General features: G+C 43.3%; 3 protein-coding genes across 8 annotated transcripts in view; 1 reads left to right on the top strand and 2 right to left on the bottom strand.

Moving 5' to 3' along the window:
• The window catches only part of LOC100135927 (cysteine-rich with EGF-like domain protein 2), a 28,676-nt gene extending 15,567 nt beyond the window's left edge, over positions 1 to 13,109 (bottom strand). The window contains exons 1-11 of one of the 5 annotated variants that reach the window (XR_016490263.1): positions 12,620 to 12,989; positions 12,132 to 12,214; positions 11,816 to 11,926; positions 11,516 to 11,607; positions 11,252 to 11,428; positions 10,996 to 11,094; positions 10,801 to 10,884; positions 10,538 to 10,633; positions 9,489 to 9,629; positions 8,878 to 8,988; positions 781 to 910 (exon numbers count right to left, since the gene is read on the bottom strand). Coding sequence is in view for 4 of the 5 variants with exons in the window: in XM_021577588.3 (XP_021433263.2) it covers positions 8,936 to 8,988; positions 9,489 to 9,629; positions 10,538 to 10,633; positions 10,801 to 10,884; positions 10,996 to 11,094; positions 11,252 to 11,428; positions 11,516 to 11,607; positions 11,816 to 11,926; positions 12,132 to 12,214; positions 12,620 to 12,751 (1,068 nt within the window). In the remaining variant the exon portion in view is untranslated. Of the gene's footprint in view, positions 1 to 780; positions 911 to 8,578; positions 8,989 to 9,488; positions 9,630 to 10,537; positions 10,634 to 10,800; positions 10,885 to 10,995; positions 11,095 to 11,251; positions 11,429 to 11,515; positions 11,608 to 11,815; positions 11,927 to 12,131; positions 12,215 to 12,619 lie in introns of those variants that run through there. The other 4 variants (XM_090214320.1, XM_021577588.3, XM_090214322.1 and 1 more) reach the window with 4 other exon arrangements.
• Positions 13,110 to 13,128: 19 nt separating this feature from the next.
• Positions 13,129 to 20,419, top strand: LOC110500289 (dol-P-Man:Man(7)GlcNAc(2)-PP-Dol alpha-1,6-mannosyltransferase). Of its 2 annotated transcripts, XM_090214323.1 has the most exons (7): positions 13,129 to 13,310; positions 13,553 to 13,618; positions 15,424 to 15,593; positions 18,140 to 18,244; positions 18,475 to 18,697; positions 18,914 to 19,084; positions 19,468 to 20,419. In XM_090214323.1, the coding sequence occupies exons 1-6, from the start codon at positions 13,276 to 13,278 to the stop codon at positions 18,972 to 18,974; spliced, it is 660 nt and encodes a 219-aa protein (XP_090070449.1). In that variant the 5' UTR covers positions 13,129 to 13,275; the 3' UTR covers positions 18,975 to 19,084; positions 19,468 to 20,419. The 2 variants fall into 2 exon arrangements, with proteins under 2 accessions (XP_090070449.1, XP_090070450.1); XM_090214324.1 differs by lacking the exons at positions 18,914 to 19,084; positions 19,468 to 20,419 and adding an exon at positions 17,710 to 17,743 and having other exon boundaries at positions 18,140 to 18,243; positions 18,476 to 18,615.
• A 3-nt stretch (positions 20,420 to 20,422) lies between these two features.
• LOC110500288 (zinc finger BED domain-containing protein 4) lies at positions 20,423 to 27,202 on the bottom strand. Its single transcript, XM_021577584.3, has 2 exons — positions 26,765 to 27,202; positions 20,423 to 25,210 (listed from the first exon to the last, which is right to left on the bottom strand). Exon 2 carries the CDS (start codon positions 25,020 to 25,022, stop codon positions 21,198 to 21,200), a length of 3,825 nt encoding a protein of 1,274 aa, XP_021433259.3. The 5' UTR covers positions 25,023 to 25,210; positions 26,765 to 27,202; the 3' UTR covers positions 20,423 to 21,197.
• Between the last annotated feature and the right edge of the window lie 427 nt (positions 27,203 to 27,629).

Raw genomic sequence — 27,629 nt, 5'->3', positions numbered from 1 at the left:
TAATAAATAAAGGGGTGATTCATGCCAGCAAAGCCACTACACAAAACAACACTAAACAATACATTAATTGCACTATAACAGTGCCCACAAACTGTTAGGGGCTAAACAAAGCTGCCCAAAAGCAGAGCTTTCTTTTCAGCAGCATTTAGTGAATCCTTACCACTGCTACACCTCGCTATAAGCAGAGCCCTGTCTTGCAGCGAAACAGTTAATTCAGCCTTATTTACTGCTTTTTTTAAAAATGCTAAAAATTAAGACAGCTGATATGGCTGACTTGCTTAAACAAAAGTGGTTTCTACTGACAATTGAGATGTACAAACTATGGCATAAGGGGACGACGAGAAGATAAGAGGCAATCTGTCATTTTGATGAAGACATTAATGAGAGAGCTAGGACGCACGTAGTCAATATAACCATTTGTTCGGGACTTTTGAAATGTACAGCGACAGAATTCAGAACATGGGCCGTTCTTACAGTATTATCCCTGTACACCAAGTTAGAACTGTAGGATAAATAAAGGGGGCATATAAGCAGACAATGGAAGCTCTTACAATATTTGATAACATTTCTCTAAAATGGGCTATAGGCTACATGTGCACCATCAAGTCAGAACAGTAGTAAGTTATGAAGGGGAAAGGGACCAAATTATTAGGGTGAGGCACATTTGCTACAATGGTTTACTACACAACATACACTTAGTATTACTTTCTTAGCTACAGTATACATATTTCCCTGGCATATTAAAATGTATGTGGCAGCATACAACATTTTAGGACTCACCTTGTTTTGCTGTGCTCACTTGAACAGGAAGGAGGCGCGGCGGTCCTTCTTGTGGGCAAATTTGGTCATCAAACCTTATCAAAGTCTGGCATTCTCTGGATTTATGGTGCTTTCAAGACAACTGGGAACTCTGAAAAAAACATGGTTGAATCATGACATCAGTGATCTTCATGTCGGAGCCTTGGAATTCCGAGTTCGATGACCGTTCCAAATGTATTTTCCCAGTCGGAATGTATGTATATTTTTTGCTAAACAGGTGGGGCAGAGCGGGTCGCCACTGCCCCCTGGCTGCAAGCAGGTTATTTGTTTGTGTGGGAGAGATGCTCGGTTCCCTCTGGTCAAGGTCATCAGGTCTACTCCATGTCTCCACCAGGCATATCTCTCTCTATTTATATTTGAGTAAGTGTAAGAGTGTATGTGTGTGAAAGTATCCATGACTGAGTGAAAGAGAACATTTTAACCTCAGCTCTCACACAGGCTCCCTCACTTGGCTCTGTTTGTCCAGGCCAGGTAGGCCAGGAGAACAGCCCAGGGGCTCTGAATGTGGAAACTGGGGACTAGAGCAACAGAGCAAGGTGACACCAGGCACCACAGAGAGCCTGTTAGGCTCGTGTAACACTGAGGAGAGCAGGGCTCTGGTAAAAAGTAGTGCACTACAGGGAACAGGCTGCAATTTGGGATGCTGGCAGACCAGAGAGAGCTGGGGGCATAGCTGTGTGTGGCGGGAGCCTCTACATTTTGTTCTAGTTAGGAACTCTTTCACTGGACCTAGGTTGCATTTCAAAACAAGAAGCCGGCGTGAACGCAGTACACACACACACACACAGGTGCAGGGAGGAATGACGTATATAGGCACACACACAATCACAAGAACACTATTTTCTCTCCCATCTCCACCCACTAAATGGTCACATTCTGCGAGCAGTGTGGGCTACAGGGGAGGCAGAGAGGGAAGGCAGGGGGAGGAGGGGAGGTGGAAAAGGGGCCAAAAGCCAGATCTGACCAACTTCCTATCTCACAAAATGAATATTGAACGATACATTTGTTGCCATGCATTTCGCACAAGAAAGTGTTCTCATCCATGCTTTGCCACCAAGTTCTACTCTAAGTTTGAAAATTGGCCTGAAAAAAAGAATTCATGCATTCCTCTACAGATAACTAGAGGTAGGAACAAAAGTATTATGACACCCTTGATGCATGCGTTATCCTGAGGTCAGAGTGCAGGAAAAGGTCTACGAGGGTGTTGTGAAAACACTCACGCTGCCTCCCCAATATGTTCAATATCTTAGCTATTTCATTCACCGTCGGCCAATCGCTGAGCCGTTTTCCAAGTTGTCAATCGGACCATTGAGAAGGGTTTAGAGTTTAGGCAATAACATGTAACCACACAAAAAGAGGGAATGGAGTAGGCATGTGGAAAGGATGGAGGGGGAAGCGGCTGGATGGCTTGTTATTCTCCTATGAATTAGGCATGCGTACACAGACTGTAGCAGTAGGCCAGGCTTGTCCCTCCTCTGAGGATTGTAGACTCACAGGACCCACCTCCTCTTCTAACGCTTTACTACTGGCTGGATATGATACACAGGCCAGGTACAGAACCATCCTACTCAGGTAGAAGAGATGAGAGGATGAAAGGAGGGAGGAGAGGGTAAGAGGAGAGCGGTGGAGGGGAAAGAACGACAGGAGGAGAGAGGTGGGGAGGGGGAAAGGATGTTAGCCCCTGTGGCAAAGATATGCACTGATACAGGTGGCTGAATGGGGGCTCAGCAGGGAGAAAATGAATGGGTGTTGGTGACACACATCTCCAATACACTGGTCAGTTTCGATTTTTTTTTCTCTAATGGTTTTGCTTAGTATTGGGAGAGGGAAAGCTGATCCTAGATCTTTGCCTAGAGGCAAATTCTACCTGGAGTGTTCCAAAAGGGAAGCTCCCTCATCGCTTACGTAAGAGCAGCTAGATCAATGGCTATAAACTGGGCCACAAACTAAGCTGGGCCACTACAAACTGAGGCAAAAATACCAACATAATTATTTTTTTTACAAAATTCTGGCAGTCTGACTAGGAAACGGTCCTTAAAGCGGCAATCAGCAGTTGAAACAATAAAAACGTGGCCTCCCCGCCACAGTTTTGTTCAAAGCTGAGGGATGGGGCTGGAGAAATGTAACCACTCTCAAATTCACAGAGCTATGTCTGCAAGGACTGATGTTCCATGATATTAAAATATGAGAAAATAAGGATGATACTCAGATTAGCAATAGGTTGACATGTGTAAACAAGTGTGCCCAAAAGAGCTGCTGATATATGCCCCGAATTGCTGACCTGTTAGAAGGCAGCTAGCTGGCCCAGCACTCTTCCCTGCCTCAATCTTTACCCGGCAGGAATGGGACTGCAGAGTCATCACTGTCTTTCTCTCTCTCTCTGCCCTCCACCCAACCCACTTTCTAATACACACATGTGCATAAACACGTGAACATGCTCACAAAATGTGATTATTCCATATATCACTTTCATTACAGCTGCTGATTAATTTCCAATGACAATACACAAACGGTGACATAACTGTCTGACAAGTGGTAGATGTACTGTACATTCACAGCAGTATTAAAAGTACCCTGAACTCTTGAAGTACTCTTCTGAAGGGAGAGGTAAGTTACACATGACATGGTGGAGTGGCTTTCCACTGTACCATGTGACTAAACAACAACACAATACAAACCTACATTCTATTTTCACAGGATTACATTACAGTGATGTGTCATAAAACACAGTCCTTCGAAATGTCATTCAATGTTTTGGTATTTCAATTTCATCTTCTTTAAAAATGGTAAACTGGCAAATGTTATGTGCTTAAGTTAAGTAACATCCAGTAGTAGATCAAGATGATAGTGTGTGAATTACTTCGCTAAACCCTCATAAGATTCTCAAAGAGGAACCCATCTTATTCTCAATCCCACTCAGGGTCACGGTCGAGATGAAACAGAATCAGATGATATTGGTCAGGAAATGAAAGAGAAGAGAGAACGCAGAAGCAAAAGGCTTCGTCGCAAATGGCACCCTATTCCCTATGTAGTGCACCACTTTTGACCAGAGCCCCAAGTAATACACTATATAGGGAATAGGGTGCCATTTGAAACACATATACAAGATCTGGATCACTATAAAGCCTGTTTTAATAAGCAGCATATGAGCTGGTACCTGCTTTGAAACTGTTGTGGCTATGGTTTTCTGTGATGTGGTAGCTGGGTTTATTACAGACAGACTTTACACAAAAGTCAAGACTAATTTCCCTTCCTATACAGTCTCAATATTATGAAGTGATGTAATAAAAAACAAAAAAGGCATAACAGTATGATTAAAGAAAGTAATCATGGCATAATTTAGATCATAACATTTTAATGCAGATGATTCAATGGCTCGATGTTATGCTGACTAAACATCGATTGATTTTATATTGAAGGACTGTGCATCCGACACACCATTCCATAAAGTAGACATGTGAAATTTCACCTGAATGCCTAAAACAGACTGATGGCCAGTCTTGAGAAAATGCTTCAAACATTTCATAGAAATGTCTGAAAGATACTGAAGGCCAGAAAGTAGCTCTTCAAACATCCTCCTATTCCCTCCAAGTGCCTCATGGACTGGATACATCATCTCATAGCTTCCTTGTTCCTGCTCCTCCATGTTTGTCTACATCCTACATCATTACAAAACATGGCCCAGGCCAACACCACTAAATGCTGAAGTCATGGCACCTCTCTTCTTCAACCAAGCAATGCAGTCGATGTTGATTGACCGCACTGAGCTGAGGCTGGCGTGCAGCTCTCGTCTCGTGGAAACCAGACAAAGCCTTCCTGAGAGATGAAAGTCAAAGTCCTATAATTCCTGAAGTGTGTGTGCTAGAGATCAGAGCGGTGACACACACGTAAACGTGCAAGGGTGTGTGTACACACACACACACTGGCTCAGATATCAGAGAGAGGGGCAACATCAATCCATCTGACCAGTCTGTCTGCAGTCTCTCAGTAGCATTGCGCAGCAGAAGTGTGTGTGCCAACGCCACTCCCTCCTGAGAAAAATGCTGCTGTCTGCCTGACTCAGGTCTGCATCAGACTGCAGAAGACAGCACATTCACACACTCCTAGGAGCAGAGCACAAGACTCAAATCACTTTCTGTTCCCTTCATAGTGCAATACTTTTCATCAGAGTAATACATCATATAGTGCACTACTAATGACCAAAGTAAGCTGCTGTGAATAAGTGAAAAGATTATGGATATTCATCATAGGTCTTTTCAATGGCATTGATGCATCACCCTAATTTAGCTAGAAGGGAGGGTGAGCGACTCAATGACATCGTGATGGAAAGGCAGAAGTGTTAGTAGTCCACTGTATAAACACTCTGTGCTCAGCTGCTGACGGGTGTATATCAGCAGCATTAAGATAACACAGAGCTCCCTGTATCTCAACATTAGGGGTCTGCCATGTTACAGAGGTCACAGGGAGGGCAAGTCAGTCAGGCCAGGAAATTAATTCACTTCACACAACAATACAATTTCCCAGCAAGCAGCTCCTCTACTCTGCCTCAGGCCACAATACAGGCCCCAGCTGGTTTCCCCTCTACTCAGACTCAGGGTCCATCCCAAAGTCCACCCTATTCTCTATGTAGTGCATTACTTTTGACCAGGGACCATAGGGCAGTAGTGCACTATATAGGGAAAAGGGTACAATTTGGGACAACCTTACACACATCCAAGGCTTCTGACTATCCATTCTCTAACTGTCTGCATGGCTATAAATTTGTCCAGGCTTCAGTGATGGACATCGGTTTCTCAGTCCAGCTGTGTGTAGAAAAAGCAGACCTGACCACATCAGAAGAGTACAGAGGAAAGAAGCGAGCCACATCAGGCAGTAGCCTAAGCGAAACGACGATGCAACTGCTTCACTGCGCTGCAGTGATCCAAACCCGAAACCACAGTTGGAGGGGTGAGAGGAGAGGGAAAGACAGGGCACTGGGTTTGAAGCCAGAGAGAGGAAAGGGGGGAACAAGTATCCTGCATTGCAATTCCGTGGCCCATCATTGACTCTACATCCTCTGGCACACTGCCCTCAGAGAAGTGAATTCAGATCATAGCATGACATTCATTAAGGTCAGGCCCATCCAAAACCAGTCATCAACAAGCCCAACCAGCTGGTCGGCCTACAGTCTCAGACAATTTAACAAGGGGTGATGACACCAGAGATGCATGTAAACGTGTCAATGGATGACACCTGTCTTGAACTCACGAAAGCATTTCTGAATGAAAATAAACTATTTCATCATCCCTTGGGAAGTCTGTCTGTACTCCCTGTCCTTGTGGTCACCCTGAGTATAACCGGACCATGTGGACCTCAGCTGGCCTTTACTGGCAGCACAGAACCACAACAGATGTGGAAGAGAGCCTAGCAGCCCTTCAACCAACCCACACACACACACACACACACACACACATACATACACTTACTTTTAGACTTCAGAGGCCATTTGACAGTTCAGGCAGGGATTTACTCCACAAAAGGGTTAGAATGCAGGCTAAAAAGAGCATCAATGGAGCGTACTAGTTCCGTTTGAAGTGCCTTGGTCTGTCAGCTGCAAAGACTTCCATGTCAATCTTCACAGTCTATTGTTGTTTTTGAGCTTGAAAGCAAGAGCAACAGAGAGAAATGTTGGAAAAGAGCAAAGCTGAAGGACTACTCATTGCATCACTAAGTCTCCACAGCAACCTGTTCTGACGCGAACACATACTTTCCTAACTGACTGCAATACAGTGTTGAGTTGGGAGTGTTGCAAGCTCAGCTTTCCTTGTGTTTCCGAGCACTATTAGGGCATCACAAAAACTAAAATCAGCAACAAAAAAAAGAAACGTCCTCTCAATGTCAACTGGGTTCATTTTCAGCAAACTTAACATGTGTAAATATTTGCATGAACATAAGATTCAACAACTGAGACAGACTGAACAAGTTCCACAGCCACATGACTTGAAATTGAATAATGTGTCCCTGAACAAAGGGGGGGGGGGGGGGGGTTCAAGATAAAAAATAAGCCACCAGCTGCATTAAGTACTGCAGTGCATCTCCTCCTCATGGACTGCACCAGATTTGCCAGTTCTTGCTATGAGATCTTACCCCACTCTTCCACCAAGGCACCTCAAGTTCCCGGACATTTCTGGGGGTAATGGCCCAAGCCCTCAGCCCCCGATCCAACAGGTCCCAGACGTGCTCAAAGGGATTGAGATCCGGGCTCTTCACTGGCCATGGCAGAACACTGACATTTCTGTCTTGCAGGAAATCACGCACAGAACGAGCAGTATGGCTGGTGGCACTGTCATGCTGGAGGGTAATGTCAGGATGAGCCTGCAGGAAGGGTACCACATGAGGGAGGATAATGTATTCCCTGTAACACACAGCGTTGCGATTGCCTGCAATGACAAGCTCAGTCCGATGACGCTGTGACACACCGCCCCAGACCATGACGGACCTTCCACCTCCAAATTGATCCCGCTCCAGAGTACAGGCCTCGGTGTAACGCTCATTCCTTAGACGATAAACGCGACTCTGACCATCACCCCTGGTGAGACAAAATTGCGACTTTTTGCCAGTCCTGTCTGGTCCAGCAACGGTGGATTTGTGCCCATAGGTGACGTTGTTGCCGGTGATTGCTGGTGAGGACCTGCTTTACAACAGGCCTACAAACCCTCAGTCCAACCTCCCTCAGCCTATTGCAGACAGTCTGTACAATGATGGAGGGATTATGTGTTCCTGGTGTAACTCTGGCAGTTGTTGCCATCCTGTATCTGTCCCGCAGGTGTGATGTTCAAGATGTACCGATCCTGTGCAGGTGTTGTTACACGTGATCTTCCATTGCGAGGACGATCAACTGTCCGGCCTGTCTCCCTGTAGCGCTGTCGTAGGTGTCTCACAGTACGGACATTGCAATTTACTGTCCTGGCCACATCCGCAGTCCTCATGCCTCCTTGCAGCATGCCTAAGGCACGTTCATGCATATGAGCAGGGACCCTGGGCATCTGTCTTTTGACAGAGTCAGTAAAGAGGCCTCTTTTAGTGTCCTAAATTTTCACAACGGTGTCCTTAATTGCCTACCATCTGTAAGCTGTTAGTGTCTTAATGAACATGCACCTGTGGAACGGCCACTAACTGTTTATGGTTCATTGAAGCAGCATGGGAAGACATTTGGATTTTTACAAATTATCTTTGAATGACAGGGTCCTGAAAAAGTTTTTTTTTTTACTACTCCCCCTAACCTATCTATACAAACCTGAATTGCATTGGTTGTATTCCGTTGTGTGTAAATCTAAATAGGGTGATCTTGGCCCATCTTACTTTACAAAGGCGACGTAACATCTTGCATCTGGGTGCAAAAAACAAAGCCATTATGCACACAGATGGGGAATATCATTGAGGGTTCTTGTAAACTAAAGTCTCATCTCACTTTTGGCACACATTGCTGTTTTGAGCAGATGAAACACTGGAGAAGTACCACAGACAGAGGAGAGGAAATGTGGGTAATAAGCAGTGTGTGTGAGGTGGAGGAAGTTGCGACTTCTTTTTTTGTGTGGAAAGCACCAGCCAGGACAGGTTTCAACAAGCTCCTCATCCAGCGGAATTGAGATATATTCTGTGTGATTAGGGTGCCACTCTGTGCTCAACTTTGAAAACTACAACAGTATTTAAATTTGCATTGACGTCTTAGGCACTGCTAATCCAGAAAGATGCATAAAATCAGAGATATGCAGGATAATTTCTGTTCTCAAACTTTATTTGAATAACGTTCAAAATCCTGCATGAATTTAAAAACCAGACAACACTTGGGTTAATCACAGCAAAAACAAGAACCAGAGTACTTGGGGGTTGAATCTTTAATTTTCTCAGCCATTCTGTTGGCTGTCCATCCATGAGCGACAGGTATAAATCTGTAAAGAGTGCAGTATGCATGTCGAGTGATCAACTGCCATGTAGCCGTAATGCTTTAAAGGGAGTGGCCTTAATATATTCTGATGCTGTGAGCTATAGGGGTGTAGTCTCACGGGTGACACCCACCTCATAATTTACTCCAAATGCTCTTCCTGGTTTGTTCCTATTAGTTCATTTCCTGAGGTCAAAGGTCTTCGTGCTCTTCTGGACGTGTCACTATTTCTGCCTCATTCTCCTCTGAAGGTAACAAAGACAAAACCAACAGCACTTGAAAATAAGAACTGATCAGCACAAGTCCCACACCCCTCAACTCATGTTCTGTACAAGGCAACACAATATCCTTGTGTGTTTATTTTGTCTTCACGTATAGTGTATGCTGCAAAAGGAATGACCTCATTGAGGACAATGAAGGATCTAATTATATCACATACTTGCTTGATCACGCACTGCTGTCAAATACAGTGTCAACCAAGAGTAATCTGATACAACTGCGTCTGCAGTATTTCATAGATCGTATATGGTTACTGTAGTAGTAACTACAGTGTACTTAACTTGCCAAGTCAGAGTGATTTAATTTGGATTTAATGTCATTTATGGTTGCGGTTGACAAGACTTATTACATAAAAACAATATTTCAATAACACAAGATAACTATACTCAATTAAAGTGCTGTCATCATGTATATAATGCATTTCAAATTCATAAATAAACTAGTCCAGATCGTTGTTATTGATTACCTGGCTCTGGTATTTTGACACAGACTCCCTCCTGTTCCTCGTACCTGCTGGCACAGATACAGATGTAGCTTCCTTTGTTGTTCAAACACTCCTGGTTCTCCGCAGTACACACAGCATCAGTCTGCTCACACTCGTTCACATCTGAACAGATCGACAATCAAATTGGTTTTCGGCACTGTGATGACACAATTCTGCCAATTAATATAATTTGTTATATTTATTGAAGGCATTAACTCCCCTCAGTGTACTAATGTCATGACTCTAGAACCAAGATAAATGTATTCAAAATAGATTCTGAAGTTTTATGTTCGTTAATGGGAAAAATATGGTAATTCTTTCCATTTCCTGAAAAGTTGTTTGACAAGAGGTTATCAGACAGAAGTTTTATAAAGTCATTGTACATCAACAGTTGGCAAAGTACTTGTATAGTAACAAACAGTACCATCCTCAGTGAATGTCATAAAAAAGTGAAACTGAAACAAAAGTTAACCTTTTTAGATAAAACACTTACAAATATATTCACAGCACCAATTAACTTATTAAAACAGTTTTGAAATGAAGGTCTACAGTAGTCTCAACAGCACTCTCTGACGTAAGGCTGGACAACTGACAGTGGCTTATATCAGGGAGGGAAAGGAGGAAGGATAAAATAATGAAGAAAAGGAAGGAGGGAAGAAAGGAAGATACTTCCTCAGTATTCCACCAGGGCCATACTGAAAGTGGGTGTTGCAAGATAGAAAAGTGGGAGGATCAACACCAGTGTGTGTGTCAAAATAGCTAATTGGGCAGATTAGTTGCCACAATACTTGAGTGGCTGCTTCCTTGTAGCATTTTCACTAAGCCAGTAAGGTACGTTAGGGGAATGAGGTTAAGGTTAGGAAAGGGGTTAGGCTTAGCTAAAATGCTACAAGGAAGCAGCATGCAGCCACACAAATCTGCCCAACTAGTGGTTACTTTTCAATACACCCACGTGTGTTGATCCTCCCACTTGAATTGCAAAGCCCACTTTCAGACACACTCCACGTATGCAGATTCCCATGACTCCCTACCTGTGCAGGTGCCCTCTGTGTCCTGGTAGCCAGGAGCACAGCTCTGGCACTTATCAGGCCCTGCCCCAGTACAGCCTGAACACAACTCGTCACAGCCTGCCAGAGAGGAGAACAGAGGTCAAATGTTAATACTTGTTTAAAGTTTACTACAAATAGCTTAGTATACATGTTTATATTTTCAGTCCCTTATACAATAGCTGTATCCATCCAACAACATAGTAAATATCATCCTCTCACTAAGTAGTAGACCAGTTTTACAGTACCTTTACAGGAGAACGAGCCATCCGTGTTCAGACAGTACTGATCCTCTTTGCAGAAAGGAGGGTCGTTCAAGCACTCGTTCACATCTAGGGTCACACAATGAAAAGGAACAAGAAAAGGGAGATTGAGCTTGATGTCAAATTCATGACAGGGAAAGTACTTATTATGCCATGAAAAGGTATAAAAATGTCTCTCACCAAGACAGGTCCTCTCATCATCCTCCCCCCAGCCAGTCTTGCACTTCTCACAGTCCTCATTGGTCATACCAGTGCAGGTCTTGCAGGAGGTGTGGCACTCTGTAGTGTAGGGAATTGAGTGGGAAAGGTGGTTGAGATGCATGCCCTGCTCCAAAGACACAAAGCCTGTCCCCTAGGCACATTGCTTAGATCTGAAAGGACTGGATTTGTGTAAACCATTGTTAAAATGAACATGCAAACATAATAAATCAATTACCTGTGCATAGTGAAAACGTGTCGTTCCTAATTTCATTGAAGTATCCGTCCATGCAGTCCAGACAGAACTCCCCCTTGTAACCATGGTCACAGTTGCACCTGCCGTTACCCCCTCGTGTTCCATCACCGTCACACACGCCATTGCCATGGCAAGGCCTCTCAGAACCCCCCATACAGGCTGTCAGGAGGAAACAGATTATTTTTATTCCCCCATGGCTGGTTGGTATTAGTCAAATAAAGTGGTTTTGGAGGAGTAAGTGTTTACCATTACAATCAGGGCCAAACGTTCCCGTCGAACAGCACACCTTGATGGTATCAACGCAAAACCACTTATACAGATCAGGATGCTTATTTTGCCTGGATTGGAAGAGTGAGATTTAAAAAATCCCAATACACATTTGAATTGTAGCCTGGAAGTTCAGAGATTCCACAAGGACAAAGATAGTGGGGTCTTGAAGTCTGATGTCAGTGGCCTATGCTCCAGGAGAAGTAAAAGGACTAAGGGGTTTTGTGCTAATGAGACATGTGCTGCCCTGTTGTTCTAGCTGAGCAGTCAAGTACTCACCTCTTGAACCACCAGGTCTCAAAGTGGTCCTCATGCTCCTCTACCATGTGGTTACAGTCAAAGCTGCTGCTGTCACACAGATTCTCCAGAATCTCAACTAGGCGGATCTCACTGAGGAGAGGGGGAGAAGACAAAGGGAAGAGACAGAAAATCAGCTTCTATTGTGCCACTGCGTCAGAGAATACGTGGTCTGGGTCAGCATGACAAATAGGTTTAGCAATCACTGATCAGAGCAAGCAGATATGCGATAAGCACTGCAACAGTCCAGCATTAGGAGGAATAGTGTATTATGATGAGTGGTGTATAGGAATCTTACCTTGTCTCATATTTGGAAAGTGCCCTCTCCTCCCAAGCGGTGTTTCCTCCACCAAAGTTCTGCTTTTTCGTTCGGTCCAATCCCTGTTGGAACAGTAGTGTGAGGATGAAGACTAGCTAACTAGACACAGATATTGGCAGTCATTTGATCAATGGTGAAAATGTACTACAGGACTGTCTGATAATCTGGGTGTAAAAAGCACACGTTAGCCAGTTATTAGGTCTGACTCCCACATTATAAACTGGTCTAACGTTAATTGACTGCCTAGTACACTGGTGTTATGATGCTCAGTCACATTTCATAGCCTACATCAAGGTCAGAAGAGAAGGGCTTGGTTACATGAATGCATTACAAGCACAATACACCATCATTGGTTGCCCACTGGTAAATAAAAGCACATCAATTGGTTGCGGTTTGATTCAGACCAATTGATAGCACTGCCCAGCTAGCCAAGGCAAATTATACATAGAAGAACATTTCAAACGTACCTTACTGAAGTTATCAGCTATCTGTTTGCAGGTATTACATGAGCTTTTTAAGTATTTTGCATAGGTGCATTGTGATAGTAAAATAAAAGCTAGGCTACAAAATAGCCACAATAATTGATTGAACGATAGCATTCTGGGTAACAACAGTAACTGGAAAGCAGTTGAATGACTCGAAGTTTCATATCATAGTTAATGTTACACACTAGACACTTGCCAGCAAGCTTCCTATCCCTAAAACGTGTAGCACAGAGTCTATACACATATACAACAATGTATTGGAAATTAGCTACCCAAAGCGTACGAAAGTAATATTTACATGCAGGAAGAAAAAAGGAGCTACCTTTTTTTTATTTCCGCGTCACCCCCTCTTGGTACGATTGTGGCTTGTCGTGATTTGTCATTTTGCCCATCAATCACTGTGACTACCAATGATATTTCGCCACGCGTGGGACATACGTCTTCTTTCTACCCAAAAGATGTTGACATTTCCAGATTTGTGCGCATGCGTCAACTTCCAATATACTTTCACGTCATGGCAGAGCCGAGGGCTGCGTCTGGGAAATCACTGTTGTTTTTACTAATTTCGGTGACTCTATTACATTTGTTTATTTGACCTTTTACAAAAGTTGAAGAGAGTTTCAACTTACAGGCAGTGCATGATATTCTTTATCACAGACTTGATTTTGAAAAGGTAAGACTCATAACTACACATACATCAGCCAACTAAAGGTAGCTAGCTAAATGTTAGCTAATCTTCTTTACACATGTATGGTGCAAATGCTTGTTGACAGTGTTACACTGGATCTTTTTCATCTCTTGATAAAGATTTCTGCAATATTACATGCCCATATATTATTTTGTGCCCACCCAAACAATGACAAATGCCAGAAATCCATTGCTGATGTTGACAGTATCTTCCCAATTTCTCACCAGTATGACCACCATGAGTTCCCTGGTGTGGTGTCAAGGACATTCCTTGGACCTGTATTCCTATCAACGGTCTGCTCCCCACTAATCTACCTGCTGTCACTACTGGAGGCTTCCAAATTCTACACACAACTGATGGCTAAGTCTTGCTGCTATTATATACTGCTCAAAAAAATAAAGGGAACACTAAAATAACACATCCTAGATCTGAATGAATGAAATATTCTTATTAAATACTTTTTTCTTTACATAGTTGAATGTGCTGACAACAAAATCACACAAAAATGATCAATGGAAATCAAATTTATCAACCCGTGGAGGTCTGGATTTGGAGACACTCAAAATTAAAGTGGAAAACCACACTACAGGCTGATCCAACTTTGATGTAATGTCCTTAAAACAAGTCAAAATGAGGCTCAGTAGTGTGTGTGGCCTCCACGTGCCTGTATGACCTCCCTACAACGCCTGGGCATGCTCCTGATGAGGTGGCGGATGGTCTCCCGAGGGATCTCCTCCCAGAACTGGACTAAAGCATCCGCCAACTCCTGGACAGTCTGTGGTGCAACGTGGCGTTGGTGGATGGAGCGAGACATGATGTCCCAGATGTGCTCAATTGGATTCAGGTCTGGGGAACAGGCGGGCCAGTCTATAGCATCAATGCCTTCCTCTTGCAGGAACTGCTGACATACTCCAGCCACATGAGGTCTAGCATTGTCTTGCATTAGGAGGAACCCAGGGCCAACCACACCAGCATATGGTCTCACAAGAGGTCTGAGGATCTCATCTCGGTACCTAATGGCAGTCAGGCTACCTCTGGAAAGCACATGGAGGGCTGTGCGGCCCCCCAAAGAAATGCCACCCCACACCATGACTGACCCACCGTCAAACCGGTCATGCTGGAGAATGTTGCAGGCAGCAGAACGTTCTCCACGGCGTCTCCAGACTCTGTCACGTCTGTCACATGTGCTCAGTGTGAACCTGCTTTCATCTGTGAAGAGCACAGGGCGCCAGTGGCGAATTTGCCAATCTTGGTGTTCTCTAGCAAATGCCAAACGTCCTGCACGGTGTTGGGCTGTAAGCACAACTCCCACCTGTGGACGTCGGGCCCTCATATCACCCTCATGGAGTCTGTTTCTGACCGTTTGAGCAGACACATGCACATTTGTGGCCTGCTGGAGGTCATTTTGCAGGGCTCTGGCAGTGCTCCTCCTGCTCCTCCTTGCACAAAGGCGGAGGTAGCGGTCCTGCTGCTGGGTTGTTGCCCTCCTACGGCCTCCACCACGTCTCCTGATGTACTGGCCTGTCTCCTGGTAGCGCCTCCATGCTCTGGACACTACGCTGACAGACACAGCAAACCTCCTTGCCACAGCTCGCATTGGTGTGCCATCCTGGATGAGCTGCACTACCTGAGCCACGTGTGTCGGTTGTAGTCTCATGCTACCACTAGAGTGAAAGCACCGCCAGCATTCAAAAGTGACCAAATCATCAGCCAGGAAGCATAGGAACTGAGAAGTGGTCTGTGGTCACCACCTGCAGAACCACTCCTTTATTGGGGGTGTCTTGCTAATTGCCTATAATTTCCACCTGTTGTCTATTCCTTTTGCACAACAGCATGTGACATTTATTGTCAATCAGTGTTGCTTCCTAAGTGGACAGTTTGATTTCACAGAAGTGTGATTGACTTTGTGTTGTTTAAGTGTTCCCTTTATTGAGCAGTGTATGATATCCATATACAATAGATTTCACTTTTGGGACTACTCAATTGTTTCCATAGTGCCACAAACTAAATCAAGTACGTCTTGATATGTAAATGACAGGTCTTTCACAAATCAGCCCAATTACTCAAATGTATTGATGTGTACCTTTTTGCTGTCCAGTACGAGGTTGCCTGGGAGTGTGTGTGACTATCTCTATGGCGCATGCAGAGGGAGGTTCGGAGGCAGTTTGGGTCAACAGTTGCGGGACTGTTCTCTCACCTGCGCCTCACAGTTCCATCTCATGTTCTACAGCACGAGACCCCTCCCCAATGTATTTGCAATGCCAATAGGTAAGAGACACTGATATATTGTAGACATGATTGTAGTATAAAATATCTTGGATGAAAACTAATATACATAAATTGTACTGAAAAAATGTGTATCAAAGTTCTGTTGGAAACAAGCCTCATGTAGGATTAAAATCTATAATAAAAATGTCCACCAATGTGTTAAAAGTACTACAGGAAATAATATATATTTTTATAATGTCCATAATATCTGCAGTAATAGTGGATAGTGTTTCACAGTATTACTTACCCGCAGTGATGTGATTGGCTGTGATATTCAACTATTGATTTCTCCTGCCATAGTGGCACCCGTTGTCAAAATGGGAAAGCTGTTATGTAGTGGATATCGGATCAAGTGGCCAGTGTAAAAATCGCTCTGCCATTTCCTGGTGGCTACAATTCTACACTGTTGGCTCAATTTCTGTGAGAAAAGAAGCACTGAATATTGTAGGAAATCATTGTGCCAAAATCAATGTGACGTACACTACCGTTTAAAAGTTTGGGGTCACTTAGAAATGTCCTTGTTTTTGAAAGAAAAGCAAAATAAATTTGTCCATTTAAAATAACATCAAATTGATCCGAATTACAGTGTAGACATTGTTAATGTTGTAAATGACTATTGTAGCTGGAAATGGCTGATTTTTAATGGAATATCTACATAGGCGTACAGAGGCCCATTATCAGCAACTGTCACTCCTGTGTTTGGGGGTAGAAGCTGTTTAGAAGCCTCTTGGACCTAGACTTGGCGCTCGGGTACCGCTTACCATGCTGTAGCAGAGATAAGTCTATGACTAGGGTGGCTGGAGTCTTTCACAATTTTCAGGGCCTTCCTCGGTATAGAGGTCCTGGATGGCAGGAAGCTTGACCCCAATGATGTACTGGGCTGTACGGACTACTCTCTGTAGTGCCTTGCGGTCGGAGGCCGAGCAGTTGGTCCCCCTTTGCTGCTATACCAGCCTCCACTCTTCTGGGAAGACTTTCCACTAGATGTTGGTACATTGCTGCGGGGACTTGCTTCCATTCAGCCACAAGAGCATTAGTGAGGTAGGGCACTGATGTTGGGCGATTAGGCCTGGCTCGCAGTTGGTGTTCCAATTCATTCCAAATTGTTTGATGGGGTTGAGGTCAGGGCTCTATGCAGGCCAGTCAAGTTATTCTCTGTGCAGGCCAGTCAAGTTCTTCCACACCGATCTCACAAACCATTTCTGTATGGACCTCGCTTTGTGCACAGGGGTATTGTCATGCTGAAACAGGAAAGGGCCTTCTCCAAACTGTTGCCACAAAGTTGGAAGCACAGAATCGTCTAGAATGTCCTTGTATGCTGTAGTGTTAATATTTCCCTTCACTGGAACTAAGGGGCCTAGCCAGAACCATGGAGAACAGCCCCAGACCATTATTCCTACTCCACCAAACTTTACAGTTGGCACTATGCATTGGGGCAGGTAGCGTTCTCCTGGCATCCGCCAAACCCAGATTAGTCCGTCGGACTGCCAGATGGTGAAGTGTGATTCATCACTCCAGAGAACGCGTTTCCAGTGTCCAATGGCGGTAAGCTTTACACCACTCCAGCCGACCCTTGGCATTGTACGTAGTGATCTTAGGCTTGTGTGCGGCTGCTCAGCCATGGAAACCCATTTCATGAAGCTCCCGAAAAAATAGTTATTGTGCAGACGTTGCCTCCAGAGGCAGTTGGGAACTTGGTAGTGAGGACAGACGATTTTTACGTGCTTCAGCACGGTCTCGTTCTGTGAGGTTGTGTGGCCTACCACTTTGCGGCTAAACTGTTTGTTGCTCCTAGATGTTTCCACTTCACAATAACAGCATTTACAGTTGACCGGGGTAGCATTAGCATGGCAGAAATTTGATGAACTGACTTGTTGGAAAGGTGGCATGTTATGACGGTACCACGTTGAAATCAGTGAGCTCTTCAGTAAGGGATATTCTACTGCCAATATTTGTCTATGGAGATTGCATGGCTGTGCTCAATTGTATACCTGTTAGCAACGTGTGTGTGTCCACATACTTTTGTATATATAGCGTATTTTAGGAGTTTTTTCTTCCAGCAGTTTCTCTGATGGTAATCTTGTGCAGTTAAAGGTCTGTTATGTTTTCTCCCTAGTCCTGTTGGCGTTCACTGCATGGATGGGGCAGAGGTACGGGTCTTTCCTGTCTCTCTACTCTCGTCATCATCGTGTTTAGATCAGAACTGTCTCTCTACCTGGGTCTGATGCTGCTCATGTCATTACTGAGTAGAAGGCTAGGGATCCTTCAACTGCTCTACTATGCCATTCCTGCAGGTGCTCTGTCACTAGGTAAATCTGTTATCAGAAAGACTAATTCTGGTTCTGGATAACTACAGGGTGTGCAGGCTTTTTCTCCAGCCCAGCACTAACACACCTGGCTAAGCTATAGTAGTTAGATGAGTTGGGTGTGCTGTAGCTTGCCTGGACCAAATGCATACATACCCTGTAGTTTTTCACGATTAGAAGTGTTATAAATGTATAAGCTCTTTTAGATGAACGTCTAATTTTGTCTCCTGTCTGTTTCAGCTTTGACTGTCGGCATTGACTCATTCTTCTGGAATAAGCTGATTTGGCCCGAGGGCCAGGTACTCTGGTACAACACCACCCTGAACAAGAGCTCCAACTGGGGAATATCCTTCACTTCACTCAATGCCTGTTATAAACCCATAACAATGTTCAAAGTCAACTAATTAAATAATTCACCACAGCTTTAGACACCTGCTTCTCCTTGATTGATTCTGAGTTAGTATAAACGTTTGTGATAATATTATGAAATGGGTTAATTTTCCACTCACCACGGAGAGCCCACTTTTGACCTGAAAACAACTTGCTACCTTTCCTTGACTTTCTCCCCCAGTAAACTGCCCCCTTTCTGTGGTACTTCTACTCTGCTCTGCCCTGTGGTCTAGGCTGCGCAGTGCTGTTCGTCCCCTTAGGCCTGCTTGACAGACGGACACGCACCCTGCTGCTGCCTACTGTAGGATTTATCCTGCTCTACTCTTTCCTGCCCCATAAGGAGCTACGCTTTATCCTCTACACCTTCCCTGTGCTGAATATAGTGGCCGCACGGGGCTGCTCCTACATGTAAGGAGAAAAAGGCTGTTATTGGCATGATTGTTGTCTGTTCAGGGAGGTCAATTTAGTGTTAATGTTGGAAAAACATGATTAGTGCATATTTTTATATTTTTGGCCTTCAGGATGTTGGAGTCACAGTTCAATTGTCTTTCAGGGGACATGTTGTATGGACAGAGAAAACACATAAAATTAATGTTGAAAACCTTTTAATTCTCTGTCCTACAGTCTGAACAACTACCACAAATATTGGATGTATAAACTTGGCTCCTTAATCGTGGTTGGCTAGTTGGTGACAAATGCTGCATACTCCAACATATCTCTGTACGTGTCCCATCACAACTACCCTGGAGGCCGGGGGGGTGCAGATACTGCATAAACTAGTACCATCTACATCAGGTAAGAGCAGTGATGTAGTAGAGAGTAAATGCGCGTCAAGGCTGTTTACACACCTTAATTATTTTGAGTGAGCGTTTAACCACCTTTTGCAGAAAAAGTATTAAAAGTATAGTAGGGAGCATTCATTTACTCACTATCACTTGGTAAGAGGTTATACATTTTTTTGTTATATCAGTTACCAAATCAGACAGTGAGCAAAATGTCATGGTTGCAAAAACACTGATTTAAAGGTTGTATGTAAATCCATTGCTTCTCAGATGTCTCATTTCTTAGAACTGAACAGAAACTGGAGGTTAGTTTGACTAGGTTTTCTATTCTGGAATATAACTGTTTCCAACCTTCTAAAGGCATTCTAAGGATTCAGCTTTGTGTTCTATTGTCAGGTACGACAAGAGAGAAGACATTGGCCCTGGACACCCTGATATGAAGACATACTCCTATGTTCTGATGGAGGCCAATGCCCCCCACATAGCACTACTCAAAGACTCCCACGTGCCTTTGGCCTTCATCCAAGGTTACAGCAACATGACATTGAATGCCTTTTGGTTTCCTTTCTTCAGTATAACCCTGGGAGACAAACTGTTGTTGCTAGAAAGAGTACCTGACCCTGAGCATCCCAGTTGAACTGAGGAAAGTGATGTAGTTTTTCAGGATTTAGTATTTTATGACCAAATTGTAAATAACAACTAAATTGCAGTGTATTGAGTTCTGTTTTCAATCACTCTTTTGGGATATGTTGGTTGGAACCAGATATTGATAGGATCACCTGCTTTGTCATTTACATATTAAAAAAAAAAAATCTGGTTAGGCCAGCTTAGATCTCCTTTCACATGCAAAGTGTATACAGTCCTTTCATTACTTCAAATTAAATTAATCCATAATCCTCCAATTTTACTCCACCAAACCAGGTAACTGGTTTAATGTCTAACACTTCCTCCAAACAGTGGTCAGATAACCCAAGTTCAATAACTGCCATCCTTCAAAACAGTGCATTTAAAAAAAATCTGAAATAAGTTCAAAGAACTCATTATGCTAGTTCTCCATTTAATGTTTTCTATATGAACAAAACAGCTCATTGTGAGCTTTGGAAAGAAACTGAAGAGGAAATGTTTGACTTACAAGGAAGTACTTGTGCCACTTGAGGCAATATTACATGCTTTGAGACCACTTTTCTCCCTACTAAACATGACATCACACTAAGTGAAATTGGCAGGTAGTGCCCCAACTTTTCTAGTAAGAACATATTTTGTTGCCAAACATTTGCTAGTGTCCCCTACCAAACATGGCAATTTCTGTACACAAAGCATAAAAAAAAATAAAAAATACAGGAACAAAGGATTACATAAGAAACCTTTTATTTACAAATGACCACAATTTGCATGGTTCCAGTCTGAATGCTTCCACATTTGAAATTAAGTTCAACAATCATTATAAATGTACAGTACATTTTACTTGACAACCCATAATTTAATCCCTTGAAAATAAATGTAATTGTGCTAAAGACATATCAAACAAATTGCTTCTGAAAAAAATACAGCAATCTTGCATAATATTAAAATATTTCAGCAAGTAAAAAAAAAAGCAACTTCTAAATTGACAGTACCATGAGCCACATTCATAATGAAATAAATAACAAACTTAACATCTTTCAGTCACAGCATTTATTTTTGGGCAATGTATTCATTTAGAAAAAAAAACAGCATCTTGTTTCTAATATTAAGCCATTTAAATTGAAAGACTTGATTTGCGCATCAAAGTATTTACAGCATTTTGACCTGAATTAGTTTTGGATAAGGCACAAGGAGAGAGAAGACAAAATTAAGACACAGGAACAAATGTTCACAACCCCTACCGCTAAATGCACCCCTCCCTCCCTGACACTTTTCACTGAGTCTCTGACTGATGCAAGTTCTAAAGTGTTGACAGTAGTACACAAAATGCAATTAAGAATAACTTAATTAACAATTCCAAATGCGCTCATGATTTGAAAATGAAGCTCAGTGTATTGTCTATTCTCCTTTTAGTTACCCCTGAATCTAAAAAGTTACCCCTGTCATTTCACAGTTCTATGAATTGGACCTTGCTAAGGAGCCTCATAAGCAATGGTTTTAAATCAGTGCTGATAATAAATTAAGGGTAGGTTGACCTTTAGAAAGAGAAGCCCCTCCATGTTTTCTAGTAATGGCATGGGCTGATTCAGAGCGCAGTTCACACTGGCTGTGCTGAACAGAATCTCTGCTGGGACAATGCTGGGAGGGCAGCCCACATAGCGGACAGCGACCTTGGCAAGGTCAGGCCACAGTAACTTCTTCAGGTTCCAGTAGTCCAGTGGATCACAGCTTTGATCAAGTATGTCCTCCTCCAAGTATTCCAGCACTGCCAGCTCTGATGATTTTGGCTTGTCCTCCTGTTTTATCTTGTGTCTGATGTCATCCATGAGTGCCCAGAGGTTGTCCTTGTTTGAGGGAGAACTGCTTGATGAAACTGGGACCTCTCCACCACATCCGTTGGATAGTGAAGGCTTTATCTCAATTGAGGTAGAAAGGGACACCTGAAGTTCACTGATGAGATCTTGTTTGCATTGCTCCGCTTCTTCCTCTGTGAACAAGGAAGTCTTGTAACGCGGGTCCAGCATTGTCGCCCAAGTGTACCTGGGGTCGTGTAGGGTCGACGACATCCTGCTCACCATCGCTTCCTTCAGAGACTTGAGCATGTTGTCGATGCCCATTGTCTCGTCAAAGAGCATGTCTATCTTCCGGTTGAGGATGTGGATCAGTGGTATGACTTGACCCAAAGTGGCAGTGCGATTGCTCATCTCCCTGCAGGCCACTTCGAAGGGCTTCAACGCATTGCATACCGACTGCATCACTTCCCACTGGTCGCAACTGATCATTTCCCTGAAGTTGCACTCTATTGACATCTCGTCGACCGCTTTCTTTTGTTCCACCAGACGTTCAAGCATGAAGAAGGATGTCCTCCATTTTGAGGGAACGTCCTGGATGAGGCAATTTTCAGGTAGCTGGTAAACCTTCTGCAATTCTGCCAACTTCTCCTTTGCTTTGTCTGAGCGATACACACGCTCGCAAATCTTCCGAGCGTTGCTTAGAAGGTTCTGGACCATCCTCTGACTCTTTATGGCTTCGTTCACAATTAGATCTATTGTGTGGCCAAAGCACTGCATGATGACATGGTTGTTGTCCTCCAGGACGTTCGCAATAGCATTGTTGTCGGTTACAGTGAATCCTTTCTTCAACCCTAAGGAGCTGATCCAGGTGTCCCAGAAGTATTCGAGCTGCTTCTGTATATTGAGCGTGTCATGGTCACAGTCTATCTGTGACACACTGAGGAGAGCGGAGCAGTGAAAGTCCTCGCCCTGAGGTCTAACACATGATTCGTATGAAACCCAGTGGGCAGTAAGAGTCAGAAATTCCCGAGTCTGGCTAGTGACCCAGATGCTTGTTGTAAAATGGACAATACCACTCTCAGCCTCTTTCAGGTGTGTGAGAACAACCTCCTTCACCCTCTCATACATGTCTGGTATGGCAGTGCTGGTGAAATACGAAGAGGAGGGTAGAGAATACTGGGGTTGAAGATACTCCAGTAATCGATTCAAACCAGTGTTCTCTACTAAGGCTGATGGCTGAAGATCCAGTGCAAGCATTTCGGCAACGAGTTTGGTGATTATTTTGGCAACCGGGTGGTATTCATCAAATCTTTCACAGTTTTCATCATACACAGAAGTGTCCATGAGTTCGTGTTTAACGTGAATTTCAGCAGACGGCACATCACCTGAGATAGTACTGTTACTTTCAAGAACATTTCCATGAAATCTCTGCATGTGCCTGAATAAACAACTAGTTCCGAGGTTTGTCGTCTTTTTGCCCCGACTTATTGTGCGGCTACAGTGCAAACAAACCACCTTAGTGGGATCAGAAGGGGAAATAGAAAAATGATTCCACAACTTTGATGTCTTTTTACTGAACACAGAGTTATGTGGCTTTTTCTCTTTGGCAGGGCTGTTAGTCAGTTTGGCTGGAACAGCCTCAGCAGCAGAGAGAGTAGCATAGGGATGAGGTGAGGAGTCCTTATCATTTGTGCTTTTTTGGTTTTTGAGGACATCTGGGTGCCTTCTCATTAGATGCCTCATCAAACAGCTGGTTCCGAAGTCTCCCCGTTTACCCCGGCTGATGACACAGGGACAGTATCGGCAGAGGGCTTTAAGCTGATCCACTGGAGAGACGATGAAATGGTGCCACACTTCAGATTTCACACGTTTCATGATTTTTTTATTTTGTTGGAAAATTGAACTCGCCAGATCCTCTTTCAGGCCTGAGCCCTCTAGAGACAGATCACACATTGAGGGAGGTAAAGGAACATCCTCATCTCTAAGTCCAAAGCAGAGATTGAGGGAGGAATCCTGTTCTGATTGGTTTATTGTGTCAGACTCCTCCTTCACGTCCATGCTTTCATCTTCGTTATGGGGCATTTCGTCAGATATTGTTTCTGGGGAGGATGGAGCGAAAGGGGATTCTTTTTTAATCTCCACTACAGAGTCCTGATGCAGCTGAGAGCGAGACAATAGTGTTGTTGGGTTTGTATATGGTGGTGGGATGTTCGAGCCCTGTCCATTTTCTTCAATGACAATTCCTCTGTGGGCTCTCCACATATGGCGAATCAGACAGCTTGTGCCCAGGTCTTTTCCATTTTTACCCCTGCTAAATTCATTCATGCAGTGTATGCATACTGCTTTGGAACTGTCAGCAGGGGACAGGTAGAAATGCTTCCACACAGCTGATCTTCTACGAGAACTTGAGTTTTTGGGAGTTGCAGCGAGGCTCTCACACCCACCTCCATCCATCGCTTCTTCATGGTTGTTGTTGGAATGTGAGGATGAGACTGTGCCAGTGTCGTTTTTGGCACCCTTTTCAAGTTTTGGTAACACTTCTTTTTCTTTGGATGATATGTCAGAGCCCTCTGCTGAAGAGGTGGACGGTGAAGAGTTTGTTTGTGAGGCAGGAGTAGTAATGCTAGCTGCCAGGCTTCCGTTATTTGATGAATTTGAGGGGGGTATTACAGATGAGGCAACTGAGGCAGTCAGAGTATTTGAGGAGAGGTCACCATCTTGTAAAAGCACAGTGGGATGAGCCCTTCGTACGTGCCTCATTAAACAACTTGTACTTAGGTCCTTCTCGTTCTTACCTCGACTGAACTCTTTCATGCAGTACATACAGATTGCTTTGGTACTATCGCGTGGAGATATGCAGAAATGGTTCCAGGCAGGGGATTTCTTCCTGGGATTAGCATTAGTGGGACTTCTCATGGATGACAATAGGCTTTGAGTGACAGCATCCATCGCAACATCATAAAGAGTGCTTGTGTACCCACTAAGCATACTACTGTAATCATCTGTATTGTCATCTGTATCGTCTCTAGTAACAAAGGGGCCTACAGAACTATCATACGATAACCTTTCATCCTCTTGGGTCTCCTTCATACTGTTTGGATCCTCCTCTTCCTCATTATGTTCAGATGTGCCATTTTCTATCTTGACCGCAGTGTTAAGATTTAGGATTTTATTTGAAATGGCTGGAGAAGTAGGCCCAAGAGAGTCCTCTTTATCACATACCTCATCTGCTTCATTGACAGACTCATTAATTGTTAATTGTCCATCAACCTGAGAAATAGAAAAATTGTCTGGTTCCTCCTCGTGAATAGAAGCCACGGGTGAAGAGTCTTTAGCCAGTGTTTTAGACGGACAAAAGGTTTTTGCGTCTGCAGTGTCATGGGGGGTGATGCTGTATGATTTAAACACGTAGCCATCTTGCCCCTCAATTTTTAGACATGTTCCTTTTGCCTCTCTTTTCTTGTTTTCTATGCCATTAGTTTCTGAGTCTACTACATCTTCACTCTTAAGAGAGAGGTCTTCCTCTCCATCCATGTTAGCCGACCAAAGTTCTGGGGGAAAATCAATTTCTTATCGAATACAGCTTGCCAAAAGTTCATGAGTGTGTGAGCATTTCTCACGCCAAAGTTTCAGTCTTGTCCAGATCAGAAGGAGCAAGCTTGTAGTCCATTTTCTCTATTTACGAAAGTGTCAAGAGACGTTTCCACCTTTTCTAGTCGGCTCTGGAATGAGAGAGAAATTCAATAAAACATTTGATATTTCAGCAAATAGCAGATAAAAACAAGTTGACCGACTAGAAACTGTTTATAGCATGTCAGGCTGCAATCCAAAGGTCCTCCTCACATTACCCCTAAAATGGGTGTTTGAGATTATATTATATTAGCCATGCTTAGCGGTATGACAGTGTAGAGTTCTACCTGATAATTAATTGCACCCACCTGGTGTCCCAGGTCTAAATCAGTCCCTGATTAGAGAGGAACAACTAAATAAAATGCAGTGTAACTGGCTTCGAGGTCCAGATTGATACTAGCCTACCATTGTTTAGGTGGTATCCCACCCAAAACATGTACATTCAATTGGTTTCAATGTTGGTGCGCATTGCTTCCAGCAATGACTAACTTTGGGATCCTTTAAACCCTATTTTATTTGTTTACCTTTATTTAACTAGGCAAGTCAGTTTTAAGAACAAATTCTTATTTTCAATGAAAAAATGTAAAGTCTAGCATTCATTGGTGACATTTTATCAAAATTCAGTAGTAGGTATGTTAATAATTTAATTAAATGGGAGTATAATTTCCCAATTTATGATAGAAAAATAGCCTAAAACACAATACATTGTTATTGGTTATCAAATTAAAACGGTTTCATGGTTGCCACAGTAAATAAACCTTATTAGCAATGTCTTTAATTTGCCTAAAAAATAAAACTGCTTATTTACACAGGGATAGTGAGTTCTTTAAGATCAACTAACCCAGAACAAGAGACGAATGGGGAATTAATCGTTATTCGTGCATGCAGCCAGCCAGCTACCAGCAAACCACAACAAATGTTGTGTTTCACAAACTGTAGCAACCACAGACATAATCCGATTGGATCATAATTATGTCTGGAATCTAGACAAATCAACTAGAGTAGTATCATACTCCCTTTTCTAACTAGAACGTTATCCAACTGCTAACGAGCTAGTTAGCGTGACAGCTAACTAGTTAGCTTGACAGCTAGCTAGCTACATGAGCCTTATTTCCTGATACAGCGTTAGTTGGCTGGCTAGTACTTTTCCGGGTAGAGTTAGCTAACGAGCAACATCCAGGATTACGGTGTGACACATTGTTTTGCTTTAAAATAGTAGCTATTTCACTCAACTCATAATTTGGAGCCAATTGAGGTAATGCTAACCCTAGCTAGCCAGCCAAGTTAATAGCAATGCCAGTGTCTGAGGCTAGCTAGGTTAGCTACACAAAAACACACAAACACTGTATAGGTTTCTAAAACAGAAATCGGAAACCATAACTTCACAAACGGACTATCCTTTCAACTACATATATGAAGCAGCCTGTGTATTAACTGGCAACAGTATCCGATAGAGTATGGAACCTGGTCGTGCCAGCTAGCTAGGCCACACTGGGCATAACCTGTCTGGTGAGACAGAACCAGATCCTTCCCTGGTATTAGAACAGAAGAACCACAGACCAACCGAATCAGCCCAGTACATTACTCACGACGTTATTTTAACAAAGATACCCCCTAGAAATCACAGACCAAGATAGTATACATACCTTGAAATCTTAGTGTATAAATCACTGGCTTTCTGTTACTAAACAGTTAAATACGACACATTTGATTGATCCAGAGGGGGATTTGCTTTGTCTCCTAGCAGTTCACATTCAGTTGAAGCAGGTCCACACAGCGTCGGACGGAAGAAACACGCTTTATGATGTCACTGGGTTGAAGGGTTTTCCAATATGGCGACAGGGACAATAAAAAAAACTAAAATTCGTCGATAAAGCAACACTTCTTAATAGATCGATACGTGCATACTACTTCTTGACAGATGTTAGCATTATTGGCATTGTTTTGCATATGCCATCGCCAATACAGGGACAATAATCAATTTGACCAACGGTGTTGTTTGTTTTTCTCCTGCTATTACTGCTCTGAAATTTTAACCTTACCAACGGGGTTTCTTGACCTGAAGTGTCTATCCCAGGGGCACTGAAATCATCACGGGTGGGCATATGGTTTACAAAACAAAACTCGACACATTTATGAACATATTTGACTTGTCTTATTTCTTGAAGCACAGGCATTGTTATGAAAGGCTTGTTGTATAGTCATTGTTCACTAATCACTGCTGAGAACAATGAATGTGACATCTAAATGCTACTATATGTGGAGTGAGTCTAAATTTAGACAGTCTGTCTCAACCAGCATGAAACGGGAATTTGAATGTTAATACAGACTGAATTTAGAACAAATTACTAGGCTGCATGTATGTAAATCCTCATGCATGCTTTGAGGCTTCACAGGACAGGGGGAAGATGGGGCCAAAGATGGTGTATAGTTTACTCTGGCCATTTGTGAACATATTTGAAAGGTTCCTGTCTGTGTAAGTGGGCTTTCCCTCTCACACGTGAGCATGCT

Source organism: Oncorhynchus mykiss, chromosome 21 (genome assembly GCF_057628025.1).
Source record: "Oncorhynchus mykiss isolate SJ-2025 chromosome 21, ASM5762802v1, whole genome shotgun sequence".
NCBI classification, from domain to species: domain Eukaryota; kingdom Metazoa; phylum Chordata; class Actinopteri; order Salmoniformes; family Salmonidae; genus Oncorhynchus; species Oncorhynchus mykiss.
The sequence above is the reverse complement of the archived record's forward strand: the minus strand, read 5'-3'. Positions and strand labels throughout refer to the sequence as shown.

Excerpts from the sequence above, each read along its gene's own strand:
- LOC110500288 (XM_021577584.3), bottom strand. The coding sequence starts at position 25,022 with ATGGATGGAGAGGAAGACCTCTCTCTTAAGAGTGAAGATGTAGTAGAC.
- LOC110500289 (XM_090214323.1), top strand. The coding sequence starts at position 13,276 with ATGATATTCTTTATCACAGACTTGATTTTGAAAAG. Across the intron at positions 15,594-18,139 it reads TGTATTTGCAATGCCAATAG|CTTTGACTGTCGGCATTGAC; the intron begins GTAAGAGACACT and ends TGTCTGTTTCAG. Across the intron at positions 18,698-18,913 it reads GCACGGGGCTGCTCCTACAT|TCTGAACAACTACCACAAAT; the intron begins GTAAGGAGAAAA and ends TCTGTCCTACAG.